Below are 12533 nucleotides of genomic sequence, written 5' to 3'. Positions count from 1 at the left end.
GCCTATACAAATAATTGATACAAAAAATAACTAACAGCATTCAAGTCTATCATTAAGCATTGTCGGGACAAACTTAGTTTGATCGGATTTAACCTTAACAAAGCTGCAGTTTGCACGTTCACCGCTGAGAAGAATCCATTCGTCGTAGAATACTAAAAGCCTAGAATCAGAATTCTCAGTGTGGATATATCAAGCGACATTCAGTTCCTCCGTCATCCCGGAAGCTATATTTGTATCTAAAATGCTTGGTATGCTCAGCAGGTCGTGAAAGTACTACATTCTATGGGCCATCTCTTAAAACTTCGTAGAATCCAGCCCCACATGTGAGTGCTGTCCGGCCTTTTGACCGCATCCAACGCACTCTGCGTCGGCCTAAATCGACGATAATATTGTTTCTGTTCGTTGCATAGTGACGTGGCTCTCTTTGCAACTTCTATCGCATATATCGGAGGGAGTGTTAGAGAGTAGCACCCATCATCTCTTTATGTTCTATAGACACAGCAGGTGCCTTTCCAAGCTTTCCTTTAGTTGCGACTTAGCGACTTAGAGACCTTCAAAAAAAGAGCGCTATCTTAAAGGCTGGCAACGCACTTGCAGTATACACGAAAATCTGAGCAACATACCTGTTCATACCTGTACCATAAAAAACTATTCGATACATTCTATATCTGCGACAGACATTTTATATCTTGATCTCAGAGGATTTTAATAATATATATTGCTCGTAGTAAAAACCGGTTTACCTTTACTTTTAATTGGTTCAATATTGTAAGACCTATTTATTTTTTATGAAAATCTCGTTTACGTTACGTTACGTAAACCAAACAAATGAAATACAGTTTTCGTAGGAAAATTCAAAGAATTAATGTTCCGCTAGTAAAACACTCACATTTAGGATTCGTTTATTAAAATATAAGTAATACTTTCAATTATTAAATAATAGTACCTATACTCATAATTCTATGTCACAATTACATTTATTTTTTCAACAAATTTTTATTCGCTCCATTACCATTGTCATATTTTTTTGTTCACTCCATTGTTTTTTCTCATGGACTGATTTTCTTGTTTCTAGAAGAACATTTCGTGACGAACATGTTTTTAAGAATCGCTTTCATCCACCATTTAATTCACCACAGTTATAAAATCGAAGTAACTGCGTTTGCGTGTTGTGCCCTTTTTTGCTACTATATTATTTTTAACACAGATATCAGAGAACAAAGTTACATAAGTGTAGAATTCCCTCATTAGCAACGTTTCTCCAATGCCATTTGGTACCCATCAACAGCCTTCATCATGATGTCGAGTTTTACTCTCATACTCGGTGCAGGGCTGGTTTCCTCCTCACCAACAATCCTGTATTTTCTCACCACACCGGTTATAGCTGCTTTAATTGACATCAGCGCGTACTGATATCCTGTAACACAATAAACAAGTCATAGTAATTACTGGAGCAACAAACGATAACTTCAATTGTACAAAAATATCTGGTATTTTTATTTTGGACAAAAGTGTTACAAAAAAATTTCATACATTTGACATAAAAGAGTTTTTAACATATGTTTTATTATGTCCTTTTCGACTATCATTTTTAACTCACCTAAACAGTTTCTCGGTCCACTACTAAAGGGCATGAAACTGCAGGAGTTCTTTATACTATATCGTTCAGGTAAAAATCGGTCTGGGTCGAAATTCTCAGCATCAGGCCCCCAATATTTAGGGTCTCTGTGAATTCCCCAAATTGATATAACCACGCCTGAACCACCTGGCAAGATATTTCCTGACGCTGGAACAAATATTTATTTTCACAATTTTTTCATCATATATTTATTTTCTCGAACTACTAAAAAGTATATTTTAATTTTATACATAGTAAAGTAAAAAATGGTTTGGGTAGTCGAGAAGAAACTGCTCTCAGCAAAAGCAAATTTTTATTTCGAAAAAAAAAACAGTTTATCAAAATAGTTGGGATTTTTTATACTTACGCAATTTCGTGTCCGTCAGGACTTTTCTTATGATAAAAGGGACCGGCGGGAACAACCTTAGAGACTCTTTCACAACTCGTTCTAAATACTTTAAATTATTCAAATCTTCCTTATCTAATGGTCTGTCTGAATCACCGAAGATTCCATTGACTCTAAAGAGTGAAGAAAATTAAAGAGTTTTTATTAATATACAGCACAGATAAATAAATAAGTAATTGGAAACATTTTATATATTATATATTGTACAATTATTTATTTTCGAAGTATAAGTATATTCTGAATTACTTTGGGTGCCTTTAAAAACATAATTATTAGACCTGTAGTGTAATTCGTTACAGATTATTATAGGATAAGCGAGCGACAAATAGGAAGACACGGACCGTCATTTCTTTAATTATTATTGTAGGTTTAGTTTTATAATGTTGTGTTATCTGAAATGTTTTCGTTTCTTTAGCTCTTTTTTCTCTTAAATTAGGTGTCCAATTATTGAATAATAAATTAACAATTTCTTTATCTAGTAAACAATAACACAAAATTTAATACGTTTGGTAGGATAAAAATCCTCCTGACGTCAACATTTATTTATTTAAGTTAATTATAAGATTTAGTTTAGTAATTATTGTATTGTGCTAGCCAACTTGACTGTGCTCCCTTCTATCAATATCCTAATATCAGCTAATTAAGTTTTTTTTAATAATAATAACTCCAAGGTTAAAATTTACTCATTCACTTACTCGTCATACAACCTCTCCTGTATTTTGGGATATTTGGCCAGGAGTTTAAGCGTGTTCCCTATGGCCACTGCTGAAGTGTCCGTACCAGCCACCGTTAAGGTAAGCACTTCCTCTCGGAGTTCCACGTTATTGTATCCTCTTTCTCCTCCGGACAACGATATTAATAGATCTAGGAAACTCTTCCTTCTGTAATCGTCCAAAACTGAAGAAAAATAAAGCATATTCTATTATTTTTTTATTGATCTTAAAAAATATACCTTTGGAAAGTGTTCTAGTCAGTAGGAAAGTCAGAACTCACAAAATTATATATGCAGTATTTATTGGTATAAAATTTTATAACTTAATTTTTCTTTATTCCTTTTGCTCGTATGAATGGCTTTAATAAGCGAAATCTTAAGTTAAACAAATAGATATCATCGAGAATTTATCGCAAAAGGCAGAGACAGAGAAGGCCTCGCTACGTCGTAATAAATACAAGTTACTACTAGATACTAGCTTGAACTGACGATAACGTAGAGTACGGGTACGTAACTTAGGTTAGTAGTCCATTGAAATGTTACATTTGCTGAACATTTGCTAGAGGACGCATTTTTGGGTTTCAGGTTGGCCCTCCAATTGTAACATTTCAATGGACTATAGAAGTTCTAGTCCCTTTTCCAGCTCCAGTGGAGTAGCTAAGTTTTAGCTACTTTTACAGTCTTGGTGATCTTGGTGTATTGAATTTGATATATACTTACGGTAATGTGTATCAGCTTCTGGTTTTGATGTTTTTTCGTCTCTCAATTCTATTCGTTTCTTTTTAATTACCTATACAAAATTTAGCCACATTAGATACACGTCTTTTAGAATTGTTGTAATTAACTCAGGCCGTCGTTATTGTATGCACCAGCTCGTAAATTTAAAAAATATTTGAAGCGCAAAATGATTTGTATAAAATATTACTAACTTCATCAGTAAATCCGTACAGCACATCTATGCAATCTTTCTGGACTGTGGATTGAGGAAAAAGATTGAAAATCCAGTCCGGCTGCAGCCAAAGATGGAAAATCCTCTCACAGACAACGTTTAGGAGTGTGTTCATACGCGAAAGGAATGGTGAATCAGGATTTTCCTGAGCTCCCATTTTCACACCCATGGCGGTTTCTGTGAAAAAGAAAATAATAAATTATAACACTGAATTTTTTTAAGTTTTTTATAAGTTTCCTAGTACAAATAGTAACATTTTTGGAACTTATGGTATATTAATCTTGACAAAACAATGCTACATTTTAGTATGTATAGTTTATACGCTCTAAACCACTCGTGGGCACAAATACTGAGAGAGTATACTGAATATATATTTTGTTACTACAATTGGCTCGGCTAATATGATGACCGTATTGTTCTGTTAACGTTTTTTCACTTTTTAACAGAAATTCATTTTTTTGTTCATTTTATAGACATTCTTATATGTCCCACTTTAATACACGGGTACTAAAGAAATAAACTTGGGATACATCGCTTTCATTTAAAATTAACCTTTAAATAAGAATAAGAGTTTAAATATTTAATGTTTTTGAATGCAATTTACAAAATGAAGAACGGTATTTTTTACTAAAATTTCATAATTATACTATATGTATTAACAACACGATAAGTATCGACGTCACTTGAAACCTTAATATTATTAATTTGTTAAACTCAACTTACCACAAACCGAATCAAGAGTATACGATGATAAATAGGGCCATAAACTAAATTGTCCTTTGCCAGCTGCCTTCGTTAAGACGTTCCCCAGTTTTTCCGCTTGCTCCGAAAATACTTCGACAAACGTCTCCACTATCTTTGGACTAAATGCTGGTAACAAGATTTTTCTTCGCCTCCGCCATATAGATACTACCAATAAGAAATTATCTCATTTGATGATAATACAAAAATTAATATATTTAAATTAAATACACTCTCATCCTACAGTAGACAATATTTCAAAAACAATAAGACAAATAGAACAATCAACTTAAATCTTTAATTAGCGCCTTTGCATTTGAACCAAGCCCAAGAGGCTCTACTCCAATTGGATCAAAATCAAAGTTGGAGGAAACGTTAATTTTGGGATTCCACGACTTACTACGTTATTTATTTATTTATTTATTGAGTTACTACACATGTTAAAACTTATCTAATATACATGGGCGTCTAGTAATTAATTATATATCTTAATAAAAAAACAAGTTATCACAAATAATGACTGTTATTAAAGCTTCAATACCAGAAGGTACATATGCGAATAATTCCATTCCAAACCGCATTGCATATCATTAAAATGCTATTCAATATAATTATAAGTAAGGTATGTTTTTTATATAATTGTTTACTTCAGAGTCTTATGGTAAGATCTGTTTGTTTTACCATACTTGATTAATATGCGGAAAACGATAATAGAACTATTAATCTGTTTGTACTATTACAATTAATCCAACTAGATACGTGAAAAATAGTTCAGAAAAATCGTTGCAAAATAAAGCAAGAAAAGGCGGTTAACGAGCCCATTAGAAGGAACAATATTTTTTAAATATCGATACAAAGAGAAACAATTTGTTGTTTTAGTTCACATTTTGTTTTTGTACTAATCGCTTCAACATTTTAAATATATTTTACCAATATTATATAATAATTATATATTTTTAACTTAACTAAACAAACAAGCATCAGAAAAGTATTTTTATTAATTCTATGCGTATTATATTACCATAGTATATTAGATTTTAATATGTTCGACGTGCTGACAGACAGGAAAACTGTATCCAGTTTATATTTTACGCATGTATTTATGTATACGATAAATAATTCAAAAGTAGAAAGAAAAGAACATTGGTTAAATCTTATACATTAACCCAATCTACTACTCATTACAAGGTTATATTTGTGTCAAAACTTAATACAAATCTGTTACAACAGACCAAATATATATTTCCAGTTCATAATTAGCCAAATTATGAACTGGAAATATGTAAAAATTCAGTTCAGTTAAATATCATGATGCAACCGGCCATCTTATCTACACATAAAAAATATTAATGGAACATACCTGGAGCGAAAATCCCGCCATTTCCAATAACGTTTCGAATGAACCTGTGCAAATCATCCTTTTCCATACACGTTTTTAATACCATTTCTAAATCCACCGGATCCAGGAGCACTATAATTACAAACAATTTATTTTATTACTATACAAGGAATTTATTATAATAATTATTGTATATGGATAATTAAAGCTAGCCGCATAACTTATACGTGACTTAACATAGTTACTTAATTTTATTTACCGAGCATATTAAACAAAATTATAATAATGCGCTTGTGGTTACATGTCATCAACGATCGGCTTGGTTTTCTCCGTCTTTTTAGATTCTAGGAAATCATTACTTACTTCCTAGAAAAGCTGTTGGAGATAAATTTAATTCATTATATTATTACGAACATTTGGTCTGATACACACAAGCCAAGAAGTTTGCCGGTCTTCATAAGCACTTCTTCAGTAACCTTTCATCAGTCTTAAGCATTATGATAAGGAGTAGCAAATAATTAACTTATATCACATCTTATTTAAATAATTTGTAGACAGTGCTTGCGCCAACTTCACCCGAAACTTATTTTAAAATACGTATGCAATTTCATTGAAAAGCCATTGGAGACTGGTTTTCTCCTGGAGCCTTGTGTGTAGTTAGTATAGGGAAGAAACTAATACATATATACTAATAAATATGTTCATTGATATATGTGTCGGTCATTATGTCGAGTGAATCACACGGATAGTAAGCAGTCCGTAATTTACCAACAGACAGTTAAAGCTACACAAACATACCTCACGCATGCTTCTATATCATTAATGTATATCGTAAGCATATATGTATAGAAAAAGAAGATAATGGTAACCCTATCTATCTCAATGTATTATCTTTCTATAAAGTGAAACAAGTTAAATTTAATGTTACAAATATTATTTATTACCTACAAAAAAATAAATTGTCTTTTTGTATTTTTTAAACGTGAATCCAGTTTCTTTAAATCTAATCTCGTCGATATTAAAATAAAATATTTAATAATCCAAGTCTTATTATTAAATAATAATTTAAAAAAAAAATAAGATTTACAACATGCATTTGATTTAATTAATTTCAACAACGTATTTTTCGACAGTTACTTCAATTGTACAATGGAATATTATTCGGGAAAGTAACAAAAAATCCGAGAACGACTATTCAACGAGTTCTCCAAAATTTGCGACTTCGGTTCCTAGAGTGCCAAATAGCCGAGGGAAGTCATTTGGACCACACAATTTTCTAGGTCTTAGAAATTCTTGTTTCTACTTTTTAAAAATTATTTTTATAATGTCGTTTGTAATTGAATATTCATACCGACAACACCCTTATGACCCACGCTGTATAATGTCACGCATCCAAAAGAGCGTATATATTTCTTAATTGAGATCCAAATGAATTGGGGTACCTTTAAGTATACTAAACGGACTTACAGAAATATAAAATGTGACCAAGCCATCCTCGCATTATTCCCTGATTCATTGTAGCATAGCTGAAATGCTGTAAGCTCTTCATAATATCTGAAAATGAGGTTTTTTAAAATAGTAGGTAAAATTCGTTACTTAATTTTTATATTTTATAATTCTCCGTAATTACTAAATTATTAATTAGAAGACAAGGATTTTTATTTATATTTTAAGAATTCTTTAACCCACATTTGTTATATACTTACTCTTGCTTAGAATGTTTATAAATTAATATATTTTTATTCTATAACTAACTATATTTTTATTGCTCGATCTATTTATTACATGTAATTCTACATGAATGCTTTTAAAATATTAAGTTCCTAATATATTCTCCAAACCTATGGTTTCAGATATTTTTCAACTTACCTTCAGTATTTCCTAGAAAATAGTGGGCCACGCCGATAAGGGGTAATTCTTCTTTTGGCCCCGGTATAAGGGAGGCCAATTTCTTCATCCGCCTCCTCTTTATTTGAAAGAAGACAAACCATAGCGTAACCACTAATATCAATAAGTAGACAATCATTTTACTAAACAAAACACATGACTAGATCACGCGCGTTCAAACTCACAACTATGAAAATGCGCCCTTTTATATAGACATTTTCCGTGTACGGTTCATGTCGTTATAAGGTTGAGGGGTTCATGGAACAGCCTTCAACGTGGTAGTTATTTAGCTAGATAATGCATAAAATCTATTGCACTATATATAATATAATAGTAGTGAATTCAATGTTTGTACATTTTCCTATAAAGAGTAAAATTTAATCGAATTGATTGTCTCTTTTAACAGGGTAACGACCCTTTCACACGACAATCCAGTTTTGCAGGATCCTGTTTTCTGCAAGATGCGTCTGATGGCGAATGTGTTTATATGCTATCGTTCACATGCGGGACCGTAAAAACCGGTCAAAGAAACTGGACTGTCGTGTGAAAGGGTCGTAAGGCTAGTTTGATAGAAAATGTGTATGTTATTTTAATTAATAAAGGGTTTTATATGTTAATTTGTAAACATTTTTTGTAAGACTCTATAAAAATTTATGAATATTTTCCGGTTTTAGTTTGTAGTTTATTCAGGGCACAGAAAACGCAGAACTGTTTCTGTACGATTTTTTTAAAGTAAGCAATAACAATAATAATTGTAACAAACGTCGACAAAGTCGCGTGATTTAGGTCGTTAAATCATAGTCTACTTATGTCACATCCACTTACAGTATCTTCGTATCGTTTGTTTATAAATCTAGTTTAGTGTTGATTCATACAAGTAACTCGTAAGCAATATAACTATTGCTATTGTTATTTGGATCTAACCGAATTAAGGAGAGACCTAGTGTTCTGTTCTGTCTTGTTTTCTTTCTATTTTAAAAAGGTGGTTCAAGAAAACTGTTTAGTTTTTTAGACTTTTATAAATCAATCTTAATTCCTTTTTATCTATTAATTGTAATCCAATTTGTGTTTTTTCAAACAAAACATTTAAGTCTGTCTAAACACTATCTATAAAATAATTTACAACTAAACGCTGTCTCAAAGCTGTATAGACTGTCAAGTATAAGTTGGCGTTCCAGTGGCGGCGCCTCCTACAACCCTCTGTGTTGCCACTTTTTTTGTTTAGTTTGGATTGATGGATATTCTTAGATATTACATTAAAGGTAAATAAAAAACTCAATAACAAAAAATTATTTTTTATAGTAATTATGGTCTGTTAGAGGCATTATTCCTTCCATGAATTCTTCAGAGTCATCTGTGTCAGAAGAATCTGAGTCGCTGCTATTCAAATCAATTAAAAATGGTTCCATTACTATTTCAAGGCTGTTGTCTGTCATACGATAATTATTTTCAACATTTATAACGTGATTACAGTGTTTCTGCCATTCTTCAGCAGTTATTTTGGAAAATGCACTATGGATTCTCTGTTCCATGTTTTCAGAGAGGCCAGTAACATTTGTGTCTGCAAATATTCTTTTGAACGAACTCCAAATGAATTCTATTGCATTAAAGTCACAATGATAAGGCGGAAGTCTTACAGCCTTATGACCATGTTTCTTTAATATTTCATCAATTAAGTAGACATTCTCCTGATTGATTGTTTTTATAATTTCATACAATTCTGCTTTTTTCGATCTTAGATCAAAGTCATCCAAATCAGAAACAGTTAATTTTCTTTTTCTACTTTTACCTGGAGTGACTAGTTTTATCGTCTTAGCCTCGGAAGTAGTGTTCTCTGGTGTGGAATTGTCATCACAAGCTGTGGATGTGGAAGGTCCTTGAGCTGCTTGATTAGGGAATTCAGTTCTCGCTGTAAAATTACTTTCCATGATTTTTCCCTCTGAAACTATACGGTTCACGGTTCTTTCAGAAACACCTTAAATAAAACAAAAAATATTTTAAGTTATCCATCAATCACATTTACTTTCAAAAGCAATTATTATTTTTCCCTAAATTTGGGGATATAAATATCACTTTTAACTGGCAATACTTTACCTGTCAAAGCCGCTGTTCGAGCATTCACTTGTTGAAATGGAATAATCGGCCCATTGTTACGTTTCTCCTCTTCACAAAAACGTTTTACAGCTAGAATAATTTCTCTAGCTGCACTCCGCACTACTTTTGGCATGTTTCGTAATGATTTTTACACTTTAAAACACAAATTATTAGCACCGACACACGTGAGGCTACCAAGCTGTTAGAACTGTCAACACAACTGTCAAAATTAGTACCTTTTTCTGCCACACGCCAACTTACACATGACAACCTATATCTGTAGTCAGACGAAAGCCTAGAATTATTCGGTGGGTATTTTCTAAATACACATATTAAATAATAAGTGCGGCAGTCAATTTCAACAAACCAATAACTATAAAAGAAAAACATAAAAGTACTATAGGTCAATTTGGCTTTTTCCGTTCGTAAGTTTAATATCTGCGGAATAATACTCGATTAACAGATTTAATATGTATTTTTTATTCATCTCACAGTGCATTTTAAAATATCATCCGTGAACTCCTTTCCCTAACGAGTAACAAATTGTAGTAATATCACAAGAAAGGTCAAAACAGAGCGGGCTCCCTGAAAATAAAAAAGAACATGTAGTCCGTTTCCTTGAGAATATGTCAGTAAGAATTGTTTATTGCGTATTAAAGCGACACTTTGTATTCCTAAGCAGTATCTTCTCAAAACAGGCGGTAAAAACCTAAACTTAGCCATGAAAACAACAGGAAAAAGACCATTAAATTCCGCTAATGGCACACAGAATGCATTTAAATGCTGAGAGAGAAATTACAATGGCCTAGTCGACTATTTCCCCGTTGTCTATGACTATAAATGACAACTTAAATTTTGTGCACGATTTCGGAGTTATATACAGTGTTGCTTAAATGTACACAGAAGGCGTTCTTTTTGCATACCTTTACCTAAGCTAATATAGATGCCTTTAAAAAATGGAAGGTATTTGAATTCATTGTTATTGCCACAAACTAAGTAAACTAACTAAACTTTTTTTAGTTGCAAAACCAAAATAATAAATATTATGTCGTTACCTACCTCTAATAAAAGTTCATACTCCACGATAAACAGACCCCGGGCTGTGAATTTTGGCGTCTGGTGAACAATTTGAATCGACAGACGTAAAGCCTAAAAATAATATATTCGTGTAAATAATTAAAACAAAGTTTTAGTAACGAGTCTGTCTCAAGGCTGTCTCAATATGTGAGGAAAACCCATACGTAACTTGCTAATTTGTTAGCAAATATATCGTATTTCTAGCTTAAAAAATATTAAATAAATACCTCTTCTTTCACAGATATATCCCAAGTGTCGCTAATGATTGTATGTACCAAGTATGATGTAAGTTTAGCCTTAAACAATAAACCAATTATCCAAAAATAATATTTCAAACTTAACCGTAGTTTTCATATAAATACGTACCTCCTTCACAATATTTTCACAAAAATAAATAGCAGATGATATAATGGCTACGGCGAAAATGATTTGCCAAGAGACATAAACTAAGAAGTAAATGTATCTTTGAACATCGTGAAACAGTCCGGCGGCTGTGGCTTCCATAAAATAGTAAAGATATAACACAGTTATTATCAACCACACAAACATAGTCAGGAGCAACGCAAAACCGAATTTGTCATTCGCAGTTTCCGACGCCTTATACAACATACTGTATACTTTCCCACAAGCATTTATCTTCTTACAAACATATCTATCTTCCATCCTATACACATCTATTGGGTTTATATTACGAACGAACAGATTTTTATCCGGGCGCGTTCCTAAGCCCATAAGGACCTGATTAATTCTTTTATATCTATCCCGAAGCGCGTAGAGATACGTGCAAAAATAATTCGTAACTGTAAAAGATAGGGAATCGGAAAATGTTATTTGGAAAAGTTTACTGTAATGGAGAGATGGCTTTCTGTTTCCCATGGATATGCATACAACGAGTACACGTATGAAGCAGATGACAAAATGCGTAATCAGAACGAATAAAGATAGTGTCGCACTTTTTGAATAATCTCTCCTTTCACCCAATTTCTCGATTTCGGCGTCGATCTCCATAATCTGGTGAATGTGTTCAGTCGATCCGCTTAAGTCATATGAAATCTTCCACATCGTGTACACAACATAAACAGTTATCGCAATATTTTCCACCAAATCCCCGTACTGCCTTATTTTAGTTTCAAATAGAATTCTAAGAATCGTTTGATCGCCAATGAAAACGTTATACATAGACCAAAAGTACAAAAAGTACCATACATTGAAGGAAACGAACCCGAGGTAGCTGAATGTGGCAACGACTTTATCACGAGACCACTTTAAAGAGAAAAATGATGCACCTAGTAGTTTTCTCAACAACATTATTAAAACGTATCCATCTAAAATGTGGTGAAATTGGCGTTTTCTTTTCAAAAATCGCTGAATAAACATCGTTACTTCAACCTTCACCACCCAGCCTTTACTGAACCGAAATGGAAATTAATTCTAAAGTGGAGGCAATTCAGGGAAATGAAATAAAACAAATGACTGGTATTTGCAATCATCCAATGGACGATTAGATATATTTTATTTGTTCAAATGTTCACATTTACAGTAATAACCGAAATGAACGATGTCCACGGTATAGTTATATCGTCTTGAACAAATGAAAGGCATATTATATACAAGGGATTAAAGTAAAAGTACATTATTTATAAGCACTATACAACTTTACATAATTAAAATACAAGCTTCGGTATATAATATAGAACATCTCATTGTCAA

At 32.4% G+C, this 12533-nt stretch overlaps 2 protein-coding genes across 2 annotated transcripts; both read right to left on the bottom strand.

Annotated features, from left to right (window-relative positions):
* Nucleotides 1–880: 880 nt before the first annotated feature.
* On the bottom strand, nt 881–8065 carry LOC110995886 (cytochrome P450 4c3). Its single transcript, XM_022263278.2, has 10 exons — nt 7635–8065; nt 7233–7319; nt 5787–5897; nt 4409–4594; nt 3666–3862; nt 3457–3526; nt 2720–2921; nt 1986–2137; nt 1601–1786; nt 881–1417 (listed from the first exon to the last, which is right to left on the bottom strand). Exons 1-10 carry the CDS (start codon nt 7789–7791, stop codon nt 1248–1250), a joined length of 1518 nt encoding a protein of 505 aa, XP_022118970.1. The 5' UTR covers nt 7792–8065; the 3' UTR covers nt 881–1247.
* Nucleotides 8066–10274: 2209 nt separating this feature from the next.
* LOC110995874 (putative gustatory receptor 28b) lies at nt 10275–12194 on the bottom strand. Its single transcript, XM_022263257.2, has 4 exons — nt 11190–12194; nt 11051–11119; nt 10806–10895; nt 10275–10331 (listed from the first exon to the last, which is right to left on the bottom strand). Exons 1-4 carry the CDS (start codon nt 12129–12131, stop codon nt 10275–10277), a joined length of 1158 nt encoding a protein of 385 aa, XP_022118949.2. The 5' UTR covers nt 12132–12194.
* Between the last annotated feature and the right edge of the window lie 339 nt (nt 12195–12533).

The sequence above is a fragment of the Pieris rapae genome, chromosome 12, assembly GCF_905147795.1.
Source record: "Pieris rapae chromosome 12, ilPieRapa1.1, whole genome shotgun sequence".
NCBI lineage: Eukaryota > Metazoa > Arthropoda > Insecta > Lepidoptera > Pieridae > Pieris > Pieris rapae.
This window is presented reverse-complemented; position numbering and strand designations above follow the sequence as displayed.